The sequence below is a fragment of the Equus przewalskii genome, chromosome 21 (genome assembly GCF_037783145.1).
Source record: "Equus przewalskii isolate Varuska chromosome 21, EquPr2, whole genome shotgun sequence".
Taxonomy (NCBI): Eukaryota; Metazoa; Chordata; class Mammalia; order Perissodactyla; family Equidae; genus Equus; species Equus przewalskii.
The window spans coordinates 48,991,200-49,007,638 of NC_091851.1; the positions used below are offsets into that span (position 1 = coordinate 48,991,200).

The following is a 16,439-nucleotide window of genomic DNA, read 5'->3' on the forward strand; positions in this document are numbered from 1 at the left end:
TCGGGTGTTTGGGATCCTGCTATTCACGCTGCTTTGCAGCGTCTGCCCCGCGTTACTGCTTGCTCCATCTCTCCAGCTGCCGCTCCGCACCCACTCCCCACCCTTCTCCACCTCCTTCTGCACCAATGGGTTCGGACAACAGGAGGCAAAACCAGGAGATCAGAGGGCGACAGGCCAGAGAGGCCAGGGTGTTTGCTGTTGTGGCTTCCCTGCTGGGTCACCTTGGGCTGGCGATGCCCTCAACCAAAGGTGACAGCTCTTGTGGGGCGGCGGCCCTAAGGACCCTGCCCTTCCCGAGTGCGGGAACCTCCCTCTTTCCCTCGGAGCCTATTGACGTCACAGCTCTGCCGCTCCAGCCCCGGCTCTGGCAGGATTCCTGCGGTTTTCCCAAGCCCGCCCCACCTTCCGAATCAGCCCCTCGTAAGCACGCCGTCCTTGAGTCATCCTCAGTGGAGCGGGCCGTCAGTTCTCGTTCAGAGCCTGACGACGCGCCGACCGCATCTTCCCGTCCGCCGTCAGCGACGGCGTCGCGGTCCCTCGGACGATCCGCTCCGACACACGTCGCTGGCCCTCCCGCCCTGCCCGGCACAGCAGCGCCGGGGTCTGCAGGCCCCGACCGAGGACGCGGCTCCAGGGCTGTCCGAGCCGGCCGCCTGCTCCCTGCCGCGTCCGCGCAGACAGGGGCCCCCCTCTGCTCCGTCGCGGCCGCTGGGACGCGTCCCCATGGCGACAGGGACGGGGCCGCGCTTCCGGCCAGCAGCAGAGGCGGAAGTCCCGCCCCCGGCCTCCCGTGATGCCTTGCGAGGTGCAACGTAGCCGGAAGCTGGTGGCGGCGGGGTGGGCGGCCGGCGCGGCCTCGGTGCGGCTGGCGGCGCGCTCCCCTCCAGACCCCGCCCGGACCCCCGCCTGGCGCCGGCGCGCAGGATCGAGTCCGCCAGGTAAGCGCCAGCCGGAGCCCCCGACCTGGAAGCGCCCGCACTGCCCCGCCGCCCCCCGGCCGTCCAGGCCCCTCCCGGGCGGACGCCCCCGAGCCCCCGAGGCCAACCCTACCGCGGGCTCTGGACCCTCCGCGGGTCGCGGCACTGCCCCGCCGCCCCCCGGCCGTCCAGGCGCCTCCCTGGCGGACGCCCCCGAGCCCCCGAGGCCGCCCCCACCGCGGGCTCTGGACCCTCCGCGGGTCGCGGCCCTGCCCGGCCCTTCCCTCGGACCCAGGACCTGGGCGCAGCGCCCAGGCGGCCGATCTGAAGGGCTTCCGCCCCTAGGAGGTGAGGGTCCGTCTGCTCAGAGCCCTGGGCCGGCTCGGCGCTCTCCTCCCCACCCGACATCGGCGGTGGTGGGTGAAGAGGCCAGGAAGGGACTCGAACGTGTCTTTTCAGTTGACGTGGATTTGGGTAGAGCCGTGCTTCGTGTCTGCACCGCTAAACAGTTGCATCACAAACCGCTTCTGGGAAATAGCTGCTCGTTCGGCGCAGGTCCGATCGCGCCGCGGCTCTGTCTGCGATGGCGAAGACGGCAGGAACGCGGCGGGATGGTAGCTCTTGGCGGGTTGTGCGTCCCCTGGCGACCTTGCCCTGCGAGGGTCAGGAATGATCTGTCAGGAGCGAGGGCTGTGCTGGCACACAGCTGCCGGCTGCCTCGGCGGTGTCTGAGACGGAGGTTACTGTTTCTGCCTGTCTCCTGGGTGACATCCCGTGTCATCTCACACGTGGAGGAGGTTCCACCGTGAGGGCCAGTGTTTGCAGACTGACAGGTGGCTCACTTAGGGAACTAGGGAAAAGTGTCCCCATTTGGCTCAACATTTACTGGCTTTGTCCACTTGTAGAAAGAGCTGCATTGTACCATCTTGGTTTCAGGTGTTAAAACAGGAGTTCTTGGATTATTTTACAAGATAACCCATATCTGTGGTTTTGAAAGTTAGGAGGTATTTGTTTTTGTGTGTTATAGTTAGTATTTCTGAGAACTCAAGGATTCTCACATCCAAAACTGGTCACTGAGGGGAGTTCCTTATAAATCCAAGCTGGGTCGTTTATTTTTCAGGGATCTTCCCTGGCGGTTCTGCACACATTCGCTCTGCCTTCCCTTACGCAGTTAGAGATTCAAGAAGCTCACCCCACTTCTGACTCTGTTTGCCTGTGTCCTGTGGGCCGGAGCCTGAGCCTCTGAGGGTCGGCACAGCTCTGTGGAGAGAGCGCAGGGCCTGGTGTGGAGGCCTGTGCGGGGCAGGTGTGCGTCAGCCCTGCGCTCCAGCCCGCACAGGGCGCTCCTGGGGCTGCCATGAGACGAACGTGAGCAAAGGGCTTGGTAAACACAAACCCCCAGACGTCTCTCCAAGGGCGTGTTCCCTGTTTCTGCCTCTCGAGCTGTGGCTGAGCAGGCTGCTCAGCGTGAGGACGGCGTTCTACCTGCATGAGTGGTGCCAGGGCCCAGTACTGGGCAGGATTCTGCACCCAGCTGTTTGCCCTCGAGATCTGGTGGTTTCAGTAGACCCTCTGGCAGCACAGAGAACTGCAGAGCAGAGAGGAGCCTGGGGAAACTCCGGGTTTTGCTTCTGTCAATTACAGAAAGCAAACGTTTATTTCCTGACTTCAGCTAGCTTGAAAGTGGGCCCTGATGAGCATCAGGAGTCGTGGACTCCAGATCGAGCAGGTTTGGTTGTGTGGAGAGGCAGGGCTCCCCTCAGTGAATAACTTATTTCTGCATACTTAAGATTAAAGGGGAAATACACCACAGAGATCCTTCTGGGTTTTTAAAGCTGCATCTCAGTGTAAAGCTCCAACTGCACCTCAGTGGAAAGCTGGTCTCAGCAGTCGCGTTGCGTGCAGCAGCGAGCGGGTAGAGAGGTGGCAGCCTGAAAACATCCAGCAGCAGTCTGCCACTTAGAGTGTTCCAGAGGATGTGAGCTGCCCTGTGAGTTAGAGGGAGCAGCTCACGGGTTCTGTTCACGGGTGAGAGCAGGGCCTCAGAGAGGCCACACCCTCAGTTGTGGGCTGGTGACGGTAGAGGTGGCCCAGAACCCAGGTCCCATCAGAGGTGGCTTGTGCAGGACCAGTGCAGGTAATTTATGTCTGACACTGCTTGGCACCCATCCCCTTCTTCCAGCTTGAGTCTTATATCGATTTTCCTGGTCATGAGTTCAGTGGGGCACCAGTTGAAGTTGAACTTCGCCAAAGCTAGATCTGTCAAGAAATAAGTGATTTTGGGGCCGGCCCTGTGGCTGAGTGGTTAAGTTCACGCCCTCCACTGCGGCAGCCCAGGGTTTCGCCAGTTTGGATCCTGGGCGCAGACACGGCACCACTCATCAGGCCATGCTGAGGTGGCATCCCACATGCCACAACTAGAAGGACCCACAACTGAAAAATTACACAACTATGTACTGGGGGGGCTTTGGGAGAAAAAGGAAAAATAAAATCTTAAAAAAAAAGGGGGGGGTGATAAATGATTTTTCTCTTCAGCCCGAGCCTGTGGCTGCTGCTCCCCAGCAGTGTCCCTTTGAGGCATGGGGGCAGGTCTCCTGGTCCATAGGGCACTGTCCTTGCCCTGCTGTGACTGTGCCAGCTGTCACTTCATCCCTCGTGATGGCCTCTTGGAGGACCTACCTACAGACCCCCCCGCTGACTTCACACGTCAGTCAGGACCACTTCTGCACCGTGCTGGGGGGGTGGAGGGCAGAGAACTCGAGGCCCGTATCTTCAGAGGCCATCGGCTCAGTCTGGTGTGTCACCCTTTTAGGTGGGAAGTGAGATATAGCTGCCAGTCTTTGCGTGTTTTATAGAGGCCACCCCTTGCTATGAACTTCATTAGAAGACAGGACTTTTTATAAATTGTATGTAATGCTTAAGCAAAGTGGACACCAGTAATTACGTTATTCTTAATTGCATTGCCATTGACCGGGAGCTCCAGACTCCTCTTGATTCTAGAGTGTGGGGAACAGACTCCTTCCGTAAGTGGCTCCTGACACTGCCTGCAGTGAGTAGCGGTGTTGCCCTCCAGCTTCTAAGCAGCTTAGCAGAATTTCTCTGAAACTATGTTTTGTACTGGTTTTTATACTAATTGATTTTCTTGTGAAGTAACCTATTTGTAAATTTTAAAAGTTTTTTTCCTCTTTTCTAGCATCATGGCCAGCCCGAGAACCAGGAAAGTTCTTAAAGAAGTAAGAGTGCAAGATGAAAACAATGTGAGCTTCTGCTTTCCTTTGATGCCTCTGTTAGGGTTAGCAGCCTCTCGGAAGTTGCCTACAGCCTCAGAGCCCTCCCTCCCTGTCGCTGTTGGTCCCACAGCTGTCCTCTCCTCTGCACCCTCTTGGGGCCACCCATTGGGTCTCGGGGTCCCCGAGCCCTGCCCTGAGCCGCCTGGGTGAGCCACACGTGGCCCTCTTTGCAGGTGTGTTTTGAGTGTGGTGCGTTCAACCCTCAATGGGTGAGTGTGACCTACGGCATCTGGATCTGCCTGGAGTGCTCGGGCAAACACCGAGGGCTCGGGGTGCACCTCAGGTCAGTACCCTCTGCTCAGGGCAGCAGACGTGCTCCTGCCCCTCAGGCTCCGTGGGCATCCTAAGCCATAGTCAGGGGCCTGCCGTCAGGAGCCAGGTGGCAGAAAAGCGCGGGCCACCTCACACGCCGTGTGCTCAGGTGTCAAGGCCAGGCCCTCCTGACACAGGAAGCACATGCTCCTGATTCACAGCGTGGCTGGGGTCGGGGCTCTTGGATACCTGGTACCCGATCATCACAGTCATCCTCTGGTTTCCAGCTTCGTGCGCTCTGTTACTATGGACAAGTGGAAGGACATTGAGCTCGAGAAGATGAAGGCCGGAGGGAATGCAAAGTTCCGAGAGTTCCTGGAGTCTCAGGAGGACTACGACCCTTGCTGGTCCCTGCAGGATAAGTACAGCAGCAGGGCCGCCGCCCTCTTCAGGGACAAGGTGAGGACAGGCAGCCAGCAGGGGCCAGGCTGCTCTGTCCATTGGCGGCCTTAGTGGTTCCAGGAGTTGGGGTTCTTCTGTGGGCTCTGCCACCATGGAGGCTATGTGCAGTCCCCGTACAGACAGTTGTGTGGCCCTGTCCTGTCCAGGCAAGGGGAAGCAGGTGCCTGTCGTTGGCAGGGGTGGAGGACGAGCCTTCCTCCCCAACATTTGGGACAGTGTCACGTCCAAGTGCCTTTTTACATCTTGGGTAAAACTCCTGAGAACACAGCACCTGCTGGTGCCGTCATTTGAGGGACAGAGGGGTGGGTCCCAGGCGTTTGGGGTTGGAGCCGCTGACCAAGAGCTCACCGGCACTGCTGTTCACCACAGCCAGAGTGAGACCCAGCCTCAGTGATCACTCGTGGCAGAGACCCCAGCCCACAGCCACCGAGGCTGGAGGGGCTGCATGCAGGGTGCGTGAGAGTGTGCTAGAGTGGACAGCATCTGTGGCTGCCCCACACAGTTCTGGGCTCTCTAACCCGTGTCCCCTTGGCAGGTAGCCACTCTGGCCGAAGGTAGAGAATGGTCTCTGGAGTCATCGCCTGCCCAGAACTGGACTCCACCCCAGCCCAAGACGCTGCCGTCCACCGCCCACCGGTAGCTCTCCGCTGGCCCGCTAGTCGGGCTCTGTGCTGTTCTCAGCCTGGCTCTGATCTTAGTTATAGCTCAGGATCCCCGGGGTGTCGTGGTATTGGTTCTAATTTTGAGCTGTTCCCAGAAATCAGTGGGAAAAACAACTTTATAGGTTGCTGAAACAATAACAAGTTTTCAGTAAAAATTCAACCAATAAAGACACATCTAAAACAGAACATATTATCTGCCCGCTTCTCAGATGTTAGCCCAGTGCAGATCCTTCCAGACACGTACCGCTGATGCATGCGGCTCTGTGAGACGTGGCCTGGCTGGGGTTGCCACCTCCCCAGAGCATAGGCACACTGTGGGCGAGCTGATCCCCACGGTGAGTGTCCTCTGTCCTCGCACATTGGAGGCTGGTGTTCTGGGGTGACCACTCAGAGAAGGCTCCTCGTCTATGCCAGGGGTACCCAGCGGCCCTCCCTTTGTCCCCCTGCTCCCCTTGCATTTTGTGTCAAGGTGTCCTTGTTGGAAGGTCTCCAGACCAGTACCATGTGCTTGTTCTGGCCTCGGTCCTCCCAGCCTCTCCAGGGCCTCCGTGCTGGCACAAGCAGGCAAGGAGCCGCTGTTGAGACCCTATCTGTGAGGCTTGGTGCCTCTGCATGCTTCTTGCTGGTGTCAGCTGCCGGGCCTGAGCCCCCTGCCAGACAGAGCTGGAGGCTGGCCTGCCGGGAGCTTTGTTCTCAGAGGAGCCCAGGGGTGACCAGGTGGATGAGACAAGCACTTCCCCGAGACCCGCCTGGTTCCCGCAGGCGTCTCCCCTTCCCCGTCCTTTGGCCTCACCAACTGTTGACTCTGATTTCAGAGCCTCTGGCCAGCCGCAGAACTCAACCTCCTCTTCAGACAAGGCTTTTGAAGACTGGCTGAACGACGACCTCGGCTCCTACCAAGGGTAAGGCCTCGAGGTCGGCGGGGGGCTTGGGAGGACGTGGGGGCTGCACTCTGGGCAGACTCGACCGTGGAGGGTGTCGGGGGGGCCTCAGGAGGGCGTGGGGGGGTACTCTGGGCAGACCTGGACTTGGAGGGTTGTGTGGGGCGGGGCTTAAGAGGATGTGCTGGGTGCAGGGTCAGCGTGTTTGCAGGCCTGCGTGCCTCAGCCCTGGGCCAGCCCAGGTTTGAAGAGGGGTCTTAAGTCGAGAGAAACGCTAACATTTAGAAGGAAGAGAGAATGCATTTTCTTTGAATCTCTCTGGCCTGTGAATGTGTTTTTGTCCCTCGAGCCATCAGATTAAACTGTTTTGGTGCTTTTTGCTGTTACTCTGGTTGTTGGCTTTGTGTCTTGCTGGGGCTCCTCTGGCTAGACGCAGCAGGAGGGTGTAAAGAGCGGAGGAAGGCCTGCCTCCTGTGTGCGGCTGGACCATGGGCAGCACAGCGTCCTGTGCGAGGGGGAGTCGCTACGGCCTTCAGAGGGCCCCTCGGGGCGGCTGGCCATCCACGCCTCTGTCCTGGGCTCTGGGCACCTCCCACACCCGTGGCTTTTAGCTGCTGCTTTTGTTTCCATCAGGGCCACGGAGAACCGCTACGTGGGGTTTGGGAACACAGTGCCGCCTCCGAAGAGAGAAGACGACTTCCTCAACAGTGCCATGTCGTCCCTGTACTCGGTGAGGGCACACAGGTCCTGAGGGGGTGTGTGTGTGTATCCGTGCGTGTGTGCATGTGCATGTGTCCCATGCCAACCCCCAGGGGCCTCCCAGCGTCGCAGACAGGCTGGGCCCAGTGGGGCAGTGCTGGGCTGCTCTAGGAAAGCGTGCTGCTTGTTCTGGTTGAGGCCCCTCTCCCTCTCTTTCACTGAAACTATATGTGGCTCCCATTATTCAGATCCCATGTGTGTTCAGTCGTCTGCCCGCTTTGGTTACAAGTATGTCTTTCAAATTTATTGAGGGGCGTATCCTCTAAAGCACTAAAGTTCTGCCTGGAAGCTGCCTGGCCGCCCTCTCCTGGGAGAGCACTGGGCACAGCCAGCAGCTGATCCTGCCTTGCCTCCTGGCTGATTCTCAGTGCCGCTCTTAGCCAGCTCCTGAGGACGAGATTCCAGGGGCAGAGGCGAAGTGCTTGGCGGTAGCACGGGCCCTGGCGCCCTTTGGGGATGGTGCCCTTGGCTACGCGTGCACATCCCTACCTGCGTCGCCGCTCCAGTCAAACCATCATTTTCCAAGCAGACTTTCTGTTTCTTTAGAATGCTTTTTATTCATCGCAGCATCATCCGTGACCCCGAGAAGCGCAGACCGCCTGAGGGTCTGCCTGGGGAGGGGGTCAGGTGACAGCTGGTGTGTCGTCTGGGTGCTGTGTGTGTAGAGGCGAGGAGGGCTCTTGTGCTAGTAGGGTGGGTCTCCCGCAGTCCGAGTCAGCAAGGAGGTGCAGAAGAGGGGCGTGCGTGTGAGAGGTGACACTGCACTGCGCATGCCGCATGTGCGGGGAGGAGACTGGGAGGAAGCAGTCACGTCTCCGGGCCGTGGACTCAGGTCCTGACTTAGGTGTGATGGGAGGTCCTCTTTCACCCCTGTACGTTTATTGTTCCAAAGATGAATGAACTTCTCGCTCAAAAATTGTTGAAAACTCTCTTTACCCCTGAGGCGCCCCGGGCTGGCTCTCCAGAGCTCCAGGTCTTGGGCAGCTGGAACAAGCCAGCTGGAGCCCTGGAACCTGAGGTTGCACCCTCACAGTCGTTGAATCTTCTCCAGGGAAAAAAGGCAAATCTTTAGTTTGAAACCTTCTGTGTGGGAGTTTATTTTAAAACAGTCCCCACCCCCGTGGAGGAATGTAGTCTTTTCACGTCCCCACGTCCCCATCCAGGAATGTAGTCTTTCCACGTCCCCACGCCCCCATCCAGGAAGGTAGTCTTTCACGTCCCCACGTCCCCCTGCTGTGGATCTTTAATTCTTAGTGAAGGACTGAACGGGACTGTCTCCCATGGTGAGGTCTGTCTCTTTTCCTTTGGAGGAAGAAGCGACGTTGGGTTTAAACGAGACGTTCATGGCTCTAAATAGCTTTAATTGATTTTGGAGGCTTAGGAGAACACAGCCTCACACTTAGAAGAGAATGGGTTGCAGTGACCCGTAACCAGCCTCACAGTCTTGTGTGTCTGGAGTGGGCACCAGCATGGCACTGGACTCCTGACCCCTCAGAGGGGAGGCGGGAGGGTGGAGGGCAGCAGGAGGAGCAGGCCCAGGCTTGAGATGGAGGCTCTGGGGCTGGGGCCAGCGGTCCCACCCTGTGGTCCAGGCCTGGCTCTTCCGAGTCCCTCCTGTTGGGGGCCGAGGATGGTCCTGATGGGGTGGTGGTGCAGGGACGGGTGCATGGTGTCCAGGCGTGCCTGTTGCAGGAATGCTCACTCTGTGTGGAGAGTGGATCTGTGAGCTGCTGTAGGGCCCTCTGCGGGCATCCAGACCCTCCTTTGCCAGGTGACGGCGCAGCAGGTCAGAAAGGCCCCTCCCTGGGCAGCGGCATGTGGAGCCTTGACATGGCTTCTCTGTTCTTCCTTTCAGGGCTGGAGCAGTTTCACCATGGGAGCGAGCAAGTTTGCCTCAGCAGCTAAGGAGGGCGTGAGTAGCTCATCCCAACATGCCACCAGGCCCCGTGGGACCCACCAGGCTGTGCTGGCTGGTATCTGGGAGCAGGAGAAGGGTCTTGAAGGGTCTCTGACCAAGGGGTGGTGGGTGTTCAGAGGCCATGAGCCTTCCCTCCCGTGTTCAGGGCTGCACGCCCACCTGTGCCAAGGGACTCTTGGTTTCTGGCCCTTCGAGCTGCCCTCAGCCAGAGCTCCCAGGGTCATGGAGGAGCCTCAAGGCCGCGTAGAGGGTCTCTGCTTTCATAGCGGGTTTCATAGTTTGTCTGTGTGTCAGAGGCTCAGCAGGCTCTAGAAGAAAGAGGCGCTGTGTTGAGCTGGGGGCAGAACGTGACCCGGACTTGCCCTCCCTGCAGTGTTGACCGGGCCCCCACTTAGGCCGAGTGAAGCAGGTGGTGGCCCTGTGGCCCCTTGAGTCTCTCCTGGGTGCTGGGTCTCCAGAGCAGAGTTCTTTCTCTCTCACCCTTGCCTGTTCAGCCCGAGGCCAGGGGAGGATTTGGGGGTTTTGTCAGGACAGACAGTGGAGAGTGGGAACATACCTGGCCTCCTGGCAGCAACCTGGACAAGTGCCAGGCGGAAAGGAACAGCCAGAAACTGTATGGGGATGTCAGCCTGGAGGGAGACAGCCTGCAGGGGAGACCGCAAGCCGGCCGTGTGGCCATGGTTGTGAGAGGAAGGTGAGAGAAGAGGGGGAGCCCAGAGCAGGGACAGGAGGCTGCCTGGTGAGTGACCCAGAGCAGACAGACCCTGAAGGTCAGGACAGGAGCCTTCTGAGGGCTGGAGCCAGGGAGCCGTGGGCCAGCCGGGTGCCTGCAGCCGCCCCCACGTCCAGCGGAAACCACCGAGTTGGCTCTGGGCTGGAGTAAAGCCTCAGGGAACATTTCTCAGGGGCACCCCTGGGCCTGCCCCCACCCCCCTCAGGCCGTGCAGGGTGGAGGGGAGGCCCAGAGAGGTTTGGCAGCCCGGCCCTGGGAGGAGCCTGGTGCTGAGGGGCTCAGCTGCCGTGGCACTGCTGTCGTGTGGTCCCCTACCACGTGGCCTCTGCTGGCTTTCTCTGGAGCCTGGTCTCTGAAGGAGGGTGTGGCTGGGGTGTCCATGCACCTTCAAGCTGGAATATCACGGCCAGGCATTTTTCTTCTTCAGTTGTTATAAAGGTGACTGGGGTGCCAGGTAGAGACGAGCAGCGTGACTGGCCTGTTGAGCACCAAGTGGGAGGTGGTGTGGGCACGGTCGTGAGAAAGCCCAGTGAAGACGGGGTTGGGTGGCCACCTCTGCGCTGGTGGTTTACAGGGCCCCCACTGCTCAGGGTGGGGAAGTTGGAGTTGGGCCGGCTTGCCGGCCCTGGGTGCTGCACGGGTGCTCTCGTCCGGTGGCCTCCCTCCAGCGGGGACCTGGTGCTGTGGGCAGCTTTGCCGGGCCCCTCGGAGCTGCTGCAGGGTGAGCGCTGGTGCCTCGCGGCCGTCGGGACCCAGACCTGGGACTGAGTGTCTGAGCCCCGTGGAAATACAGCTTGGTGGCCAGAGTCAGGACGGTTGATCACAAGGCGTTGTCTTTGCTTTTCCTTTCAGGCCACAAAATTTGGATCCCAAGCAAGTCAAAAGGTAACAGAGGAAGCTTCCGCACCCCGTGTTCTGTTAAAACTCCCAGCGTGATGTCCCGTTGGTGTCTGGACCCTGCCTGGTCTGCCCTCCGTGGGCTGTGTGCTCGTGAGGGACATGGCCGTGTGCAGCCTGGACTTGGACCGGCCTGTGCGTGTGCACCCGTCCCCCAAGCTCGCACATCAGTGGGCGTCACCTCAGGTGCCCATGGGCTTAGCAGGTGGCGTAGGAGGCTGTACCTGCCTAGGGTCTGCTCCCGCTGTCCATTGCAGCCTGTGAAGGAGCAGGCAGGCACACTGTGGGTGGGACGAGGGCTCTGTGTTGTGTGTGTGGCAGCCGCAGGCGGGCTGAGCCGGCCCAGTGCCCTCCATCCTGGTCAGTGCTGCTCTCAGAGGTGGCTGGCTCAGGCCTTGGTGTTTGTTGTTTCTTCAAATCCTGGTCAGTCGCCAAGCAGTCCCCACGTGGTGCCAGACCCTGGGCCGGCCCGTCCTCCTGGCGCTGGGCGTCAGTGCTCACGTGGAGGCTATCCCGGCCACTCGAGCCCTGCCCTCACCCCCAGGGAGGGAGCTGGGTTCTCCAGGGGCTCGGAGCACTGCCCATCTGTGGCGACATTTCACCCAACCCCACTCAGGAGCCTCTTCTTTGCTTTTATCTCTGAGCCCCCATTTCAGCTCCTGAATCACGCATGCCCCCTCCTGCGGTTCTGGAAAGTGGTCAGGTGGGAGTGGAAGGTGGTCAGGTTCAGTAGCCGTGAATGGGCTCCAGGGTCGTTTTTGGGGACCCCTGTTGGGGCGATGCTGTGAGAAACAAGACACTGGTCAAGCGTGCCGAGATGCTTCTGGGTTGTTGTGAGATGCTGCTCCTACCGCCTTGCTTTTTCTCTCTCTCTTTCCCCCAACCCGTCTCCCTATGCCGTCTGGGTAAAGTTTTGGGGTCCCAAGCAGCAGCCGGAGCTGGTAAGGCCCCGCGTCTGCTCTTGCGCGTGTCTCTGCTCGGTGCGTGCTTTGCTCTGTGGCGTCCCGCCTGCCGTGGCCTGTCTTGTGTCAGCGCTTTTGTGTGCGCACACTCAGCGCCTCTCACCGGCTGTCCACGGTGCTCAGGGATCCGAGTCTCGGGCAGGAGACACAGGATCCGGCGCCCGGGGGTGCTGCTCCTCCAGGGGCACTGATGGGCCCGGGGCACCTGGGCTACTTGGTGTGATTTTCACTTTGTTTTAATTATCTTGAGCCACATAATCTGAAGGAGTTTTATCCCAGTGGGAGGTCCTGACACCCATGTGGTGAGCCCGTCTCACTGTCCCATGCTGCCCCCCACCTGAGCACTGTGCCAGCCTTGGTTGGTCCCCCAGCTCTGTCCCCGTCCCTCCAAGCTAGCTCCTTGCAGGCCTGCTGGAGGCTGGTGGGGCCTGAACCACTCCAAGGACTGAGGATGCACCCGTCTGCATCCTGGGGCGCCATGTGACCTGCTGTCAGCACCTGGCTGTCCTTACGCCAGACCACCTGGGATCTGACGGGAAGCTCCTGGAGGTGGCCGCCAGGCAGGGCAGACTCCCGGGGGCTTGCTGCCATCCCCAGACCCCTTTTTGTGAGCACATATGCCAGGGGCAGCTGTCTCCAGCCTCCGTGCAGCCAGGCTGCCCAGACACTTCTGTGCAGCCACCTCAGGTGCCGCAGCCGCTGCAGGAGCCTGGGGTGTCCCGTGTGCTGCCCACCCTCCGCTGCCTTCCCTCTGTTGGCACAGCTTGTGGCCGCTGCGCCAGTGCATGTGCTGGGAGGAGCGTGCCGCACGAGGAGCTCACGTGACTTCCCTCTCATCGCATCCTTCCTTCAAACAGGCTTCCGAGTTGGGCCACAGTCTAAACGAGAGCGTCCTGAGACCCGCCCAGGAGAAGGTGAGGCGGCCCCCGCCAGGGGCTGAGTGCTCCACTGGGTGTTCCTCGTGCCTCCCCAGGTGGCCCCCGTTTCCGGGCGCAGCTGAGCTCAGGTGCTTTTGTTCAGAGGCTCTGACTCCCACGGGCTCCCTGTGTTCCCGCAGGCTCCCATCCCGGCCTCAGCGAGGCCTGGCCTTGCACTCTGCTCCTCGGGGTGGGGGGTCCTCTCCTCCCACAGGGCTGGTTGGGACCCGGCCCTCCCTAGCACGCCCGCTACAGTGCACAGAGTGCTCAGACTGGACAGGACAGGCTCTTGAGGGGCGGGGGCCTTTGGGATCAGTGCCAGCCTGTCCTCTGAGGGTTGTGGGTGAGGCAGAGAACACCGGGAGAAGATGCTGCGTTAGACCAGCCCAGGCGCTGGCTGTCGTTGGCCCTGACTCCTCTCAGTTCTGGGGTGACAGGTTCCTGTGACACAGCTGCTGCCGCGACCCTTCTCAGCCTGCATGTCCTCTCAGGGTTGGGCTGCTGTGGGGCTTCTGGCCTCAGCTAACACTGCTGTTTCAATCCTTGTAGGTGAAGGAGGGAAAGATTTTTGATGATGTGTCCAGTGGGGTCTCTCAGTTGGCGTCTAAGGTAGGGCAGGCCCCGCTTGACGTGCGGGCGCAGCTGGAAGCCAGTCTCCATATTCCAGGGCCCCTGGAACCGAGAGCAGGCAGGGGCCTGGGGGCTTCATGCCCCAGTCGCTTCTGTGGCCCGGCATCCTCTGAGACGTGAGGAGGGTCAGGTAGATGCTCTGGTGCCGACAGCTGGAGGAATATGGAAACAGCTTGACGAGGGCCTGTCACAGCCACTAACCTGTCGCTTCTTTTCCTTTTGCCCTGTCTTGCTGCCGCTGATCTCTCCCTGGTGAGTGCTGGCCTCTCAGTGTGCTTGGGAACGGCCCGCCGTCTCTGCCTTAAAGCCGGGGCTGGGGTGTGCATGTCACCCTGCTCCCAGTGCGAGGCTCTCTGGGTGGGAGGAGGCCCGCGGGGACTCCGTGTGCCTGCCGGGAGCTTCACTCGCAACTCGCCTCATTCGGGTTGAGCTCCTGAGGGCTGCAGCCTCACTTCCACATGGGTGCCTGCCCACCCCAGCAGACCCTGCTGGAGGCAGGGTGCCTGGGCCCTGCTGTGTCGCGTTTCCAAGCTTCACTAGGCCTCAGCAGGATGCCGTGGGCGTGCTCGGGTCAACCGCCACTGAGCTGCCTCCTCCCGTCTCCTTGCAGGTCCAGGGAGTTGGCAGTAGGGGATGGCGGGATGTGACCACTTTTTTTTCTGGGAGAGCGGAGGACCCCTCGGACAGGTATGCCAGGCCCCCTGTCCTGACGTGGGCCTCCCTTCCCCAGGCTCTTCCTGCGGGGTCTCTGGGAGGCAGTTGCCTGGGGGACAGGTGTATCATGCCCCAAGGGTTCAGGGGTCATAGTGCAAAAGCCCTGAGGCCTCTAGAGGTGCAGAGAGGACGGCTGGTGTCTTTTCCTCTTCCACTTTGACCCTGGCAGGAACTCCCACTGCCCAGGGCTGGGGGGCAGCCAGCTCTGAGCCCACTGTCTCCTGGAATCTGGGCAAGTGGGGCGGTGTCTGCTCTTAGGGCTGGTGCTGGCCCTTTCTGCTGGAAGCGCCGTTGGCTGGCTTTCTCCTTCTCTGACCCCACAGGTGGGACCCTGGGGATGTGATGGGGAGACGGCCGCAGGCTGGGTGTGGAGCAGTGGCCTCTGGGGCTGGCCGTGGTGGGCACTGGGATACGTCTCCATGCTTGTGGCAGAGTGCCACGCCACCCTTTCCGACATGATGTCTGGCATTTTAAATGGTGTGACTGCAGCTCTGGCGGGCTCAGCTCAGCTCAGGGGCTCTCTGAGGGCAGCCTGCATCCCCAGCTGATTCTCTCAGCAGTGTGGATGAGGCCCAAGAGCACTGGGTTTGTTTTTCTTCCTTAATGGTTGCAGAAAACCGATGTTTTATGTTTTCCTTCAGACGTTCTCTATTTTGGGTGGGACTGATGGAGTGTGGGTCTGGTGGCAGGAGGCCTGTTTGACTCTTTCCAGCAGGTCCATGCCCTCAGCTCCATGGCGGAGCTGCGCTGAGGCCTGGTTCCTCTGCCCTAGAACAGGAAGAACAACTCCCAGACCCTGAGAGGCCTGGCCGAGCGCTCTGGGCCTGGGGTTGTGGAGCTGGGGGCCTCAGGTCTGAGCTCTCTCTCGGGAGATGCTGATGCAGAGCAAAGGCCCGGTGGCTCGGGAGGCACTGCCCCGTTGGTCTCCTGGTTTTGTGAGGCAGCTGTTCAGAGTCCCCCTCTCTTTTCAAGACCCCCGGAGGGCCAGAGCTACCAGAACAGTGGTGGGGACAACTGCCAGAACAGCTCCATCGACCAGAGCTTCTGGGAGACCTTCGGGAGTGCCGACCCCTCCAGGGCGCACAGGTCCCCGAGCAGCGACAGCTGGACGTGCGCTGACGCCTCGGCCGAGAAGAGGAGCTCGGACAGCTGGGACGTGTGGGGCTCAGGCTCCGCATCCAACAACAAGAACAGCGACCACAGCGACGGTGGGGAGGCCTGGGCGGGTGGCGGGGAGAGCAGAGCCAAGACCGCCAAGAAGGTGGCGCCGCCACCAACAGCGCTGGTGGACGAGGGCTGGGACAACCAGGACTGGTAGGCCCTTCGCGCCCCAGCCCCTGGGGCCCCCGTCTTGTCTGCACTTTGCCCTCCTCCAGCCTCATCTGTTTGACCCAAGAGGCAGCAGCGGTGTGTGAAGACAGCCCCTTGGGCGGGGCCCTGGGGCCCATGCTGCCTGCCGAGTGGGAGCAGGCGCTCACGTCACGGGGCAGAGGCCATCCTGTGTCTTGCATCTGTGTCCCTGCTCTCCTGGGATTCTGGGGTAGCTCTTGGGCCCTGGGGCCAGGCCCCATTGAGGGCTGGACCCCTGCTGCTGCGGGAGGACGTACGTGCTGACTAATAAACCCCGCAGCCGCGGTGTCAGGAATGAGAGTGCATTCTGGAAGGGGCTTTGACTCCGTGTTCCCTCTGGTTCTCTTTCTCTTTGAGGAAGACGCCTGGGGTTTTAGAGATGGAGATAGAGCAGCACCAGAGCTTGCACCACTGTTTGCCCCGCCCTGGAACCCCGCCCCCACCAGCCTGTGCCCTCTGCATGCTGGGAAGCTGGCTGTGACTCACCCAGGGGCTCTCCCTCATCCGCCCGTCCAGTCCTGCATAAGCGGCCGCACGCACAACCCAGTGGGCTCCACCTCACACTGGACACCTGAGCCTGTTGGCAGTGCTTCAACTCAGCCGTGCCTGTCGGAGCTGATGGCGGCACCTGCCAGGGATGCCCGCGCAGCTCAGAAACGTGGAAATAAGATTCCAGTGTGGTTAGGAAGGAAGGAAGGCCCTGAGTGCCCTCCAAGCCCGAGTCAGTCCCCAACCAGGTCTGGGGGGCCGTACTGGCAGGGTACGCTCATTGAGGAGCAGTGTGGGGCCTTTGCCCAGGCAGGGGCCTCTGCCATGCCGCTCCGGTGTGTCTGCCTGTTGGTGTTTTGAGGTGTGTGCCAGTAAACCAGTAGTCCCCGTGATGCCAAGTCTTTCTGGCAGTGGGAGTGTGGGGGGAGTTTGCATCAGGCCGGTCACCACCACTCCTGTCCTTGCTGGCATTTAGCTGCCACACAGCACTGTCCTTCCTCTGCTGGCCCTCTGTTCTTGCACTGTTGGGGGGAGCTCACCATCCACCCAGAGCCCACTTGGCTGTGAGCCACCGCTGCTGGCCACCCCTCCCTGTGGTCGACCCAG

At 60.7% G+C, this 16,439-nt stretch overlaps 1 protein-coding gene across 21 annotated transcripts; it reads left to right on the forward strand.

Moving 5' to 3' along the window:
- Window positions 1-332: 332 nt before the first annotated feature.
- ARFGAP1 (ARF GTPase activating protein 1) lies at window positions 333-15,644 on the forward strand. 21 transcript variants are annotated; one of them, XM_070588614.1, is made up of 14 exons: window positions 423-938; window positions 4,111-4,150; window positions 4,381-4,490; window positions 4,747-4,918; window positions 5,457-5,557; window positions 6,399-6,485; window positions 7,098-7,194; window positions 9,079-9,135; window positions 10,727-10,759; window positions 11,683-11,712; window positions 12,591-12,647; window positions 13,200-13,259; window positions 13,891-13,967; window positions 14,967-15,644. In XM_070588614.1, exons 2-14 carry the CDS (start codon window positions 4,115-4,117, stop codon window positions 15,310-15,312), a joined length of 1,263 nt encoding a protein of 420 aa, XP_070444715.1. In that variant the 5' UTR covers window positions 423-938; window positions 4,111-4,114; the 3' UTR covers window positions 15,313-15,644. The 21 variants fall into 21 exon arrangements, with proteins under 21 accessions (XP_070444722.1, XP_070444718.1, XP_070444732.1 ...); XM_070588612.1 differs by having other exon boundaries at window positions 449-938; window positions 4,111-4,174; XM_070588613.1 differs by having other exon boundaries at window positions 449-938; window positions 4,111-4,174; window positions 13,897-13,967.
- The last annotated feature ends 795 nt before the right edge of the window (window positions 15,645-16,439 follow it).

Coding starts and splice junctions, on each gene's coding strand:
- ARFGAP1 (XM_070588612.1), top strand. CDS start 4,115: ATGGCCAGCCCGAGAACCAGGAAAGTTCTTAAAGAAGTAAGAGTGCAA. Junction 4,491..4,746: donor GGGCTCGGGGTGCACCTCAG/GTCAGTACCCTC, acceptor TCTGGTTTCCAG/CTTCGTGCGCTCTGTTACTA. Junction 5,558..6,398: donor CTGCCGTCCACCGCCCACCG/GTAGCTCTCCGC, acceptor CTCTGATTTCAG/AGCCTCTGGCCAGCCGCAGA.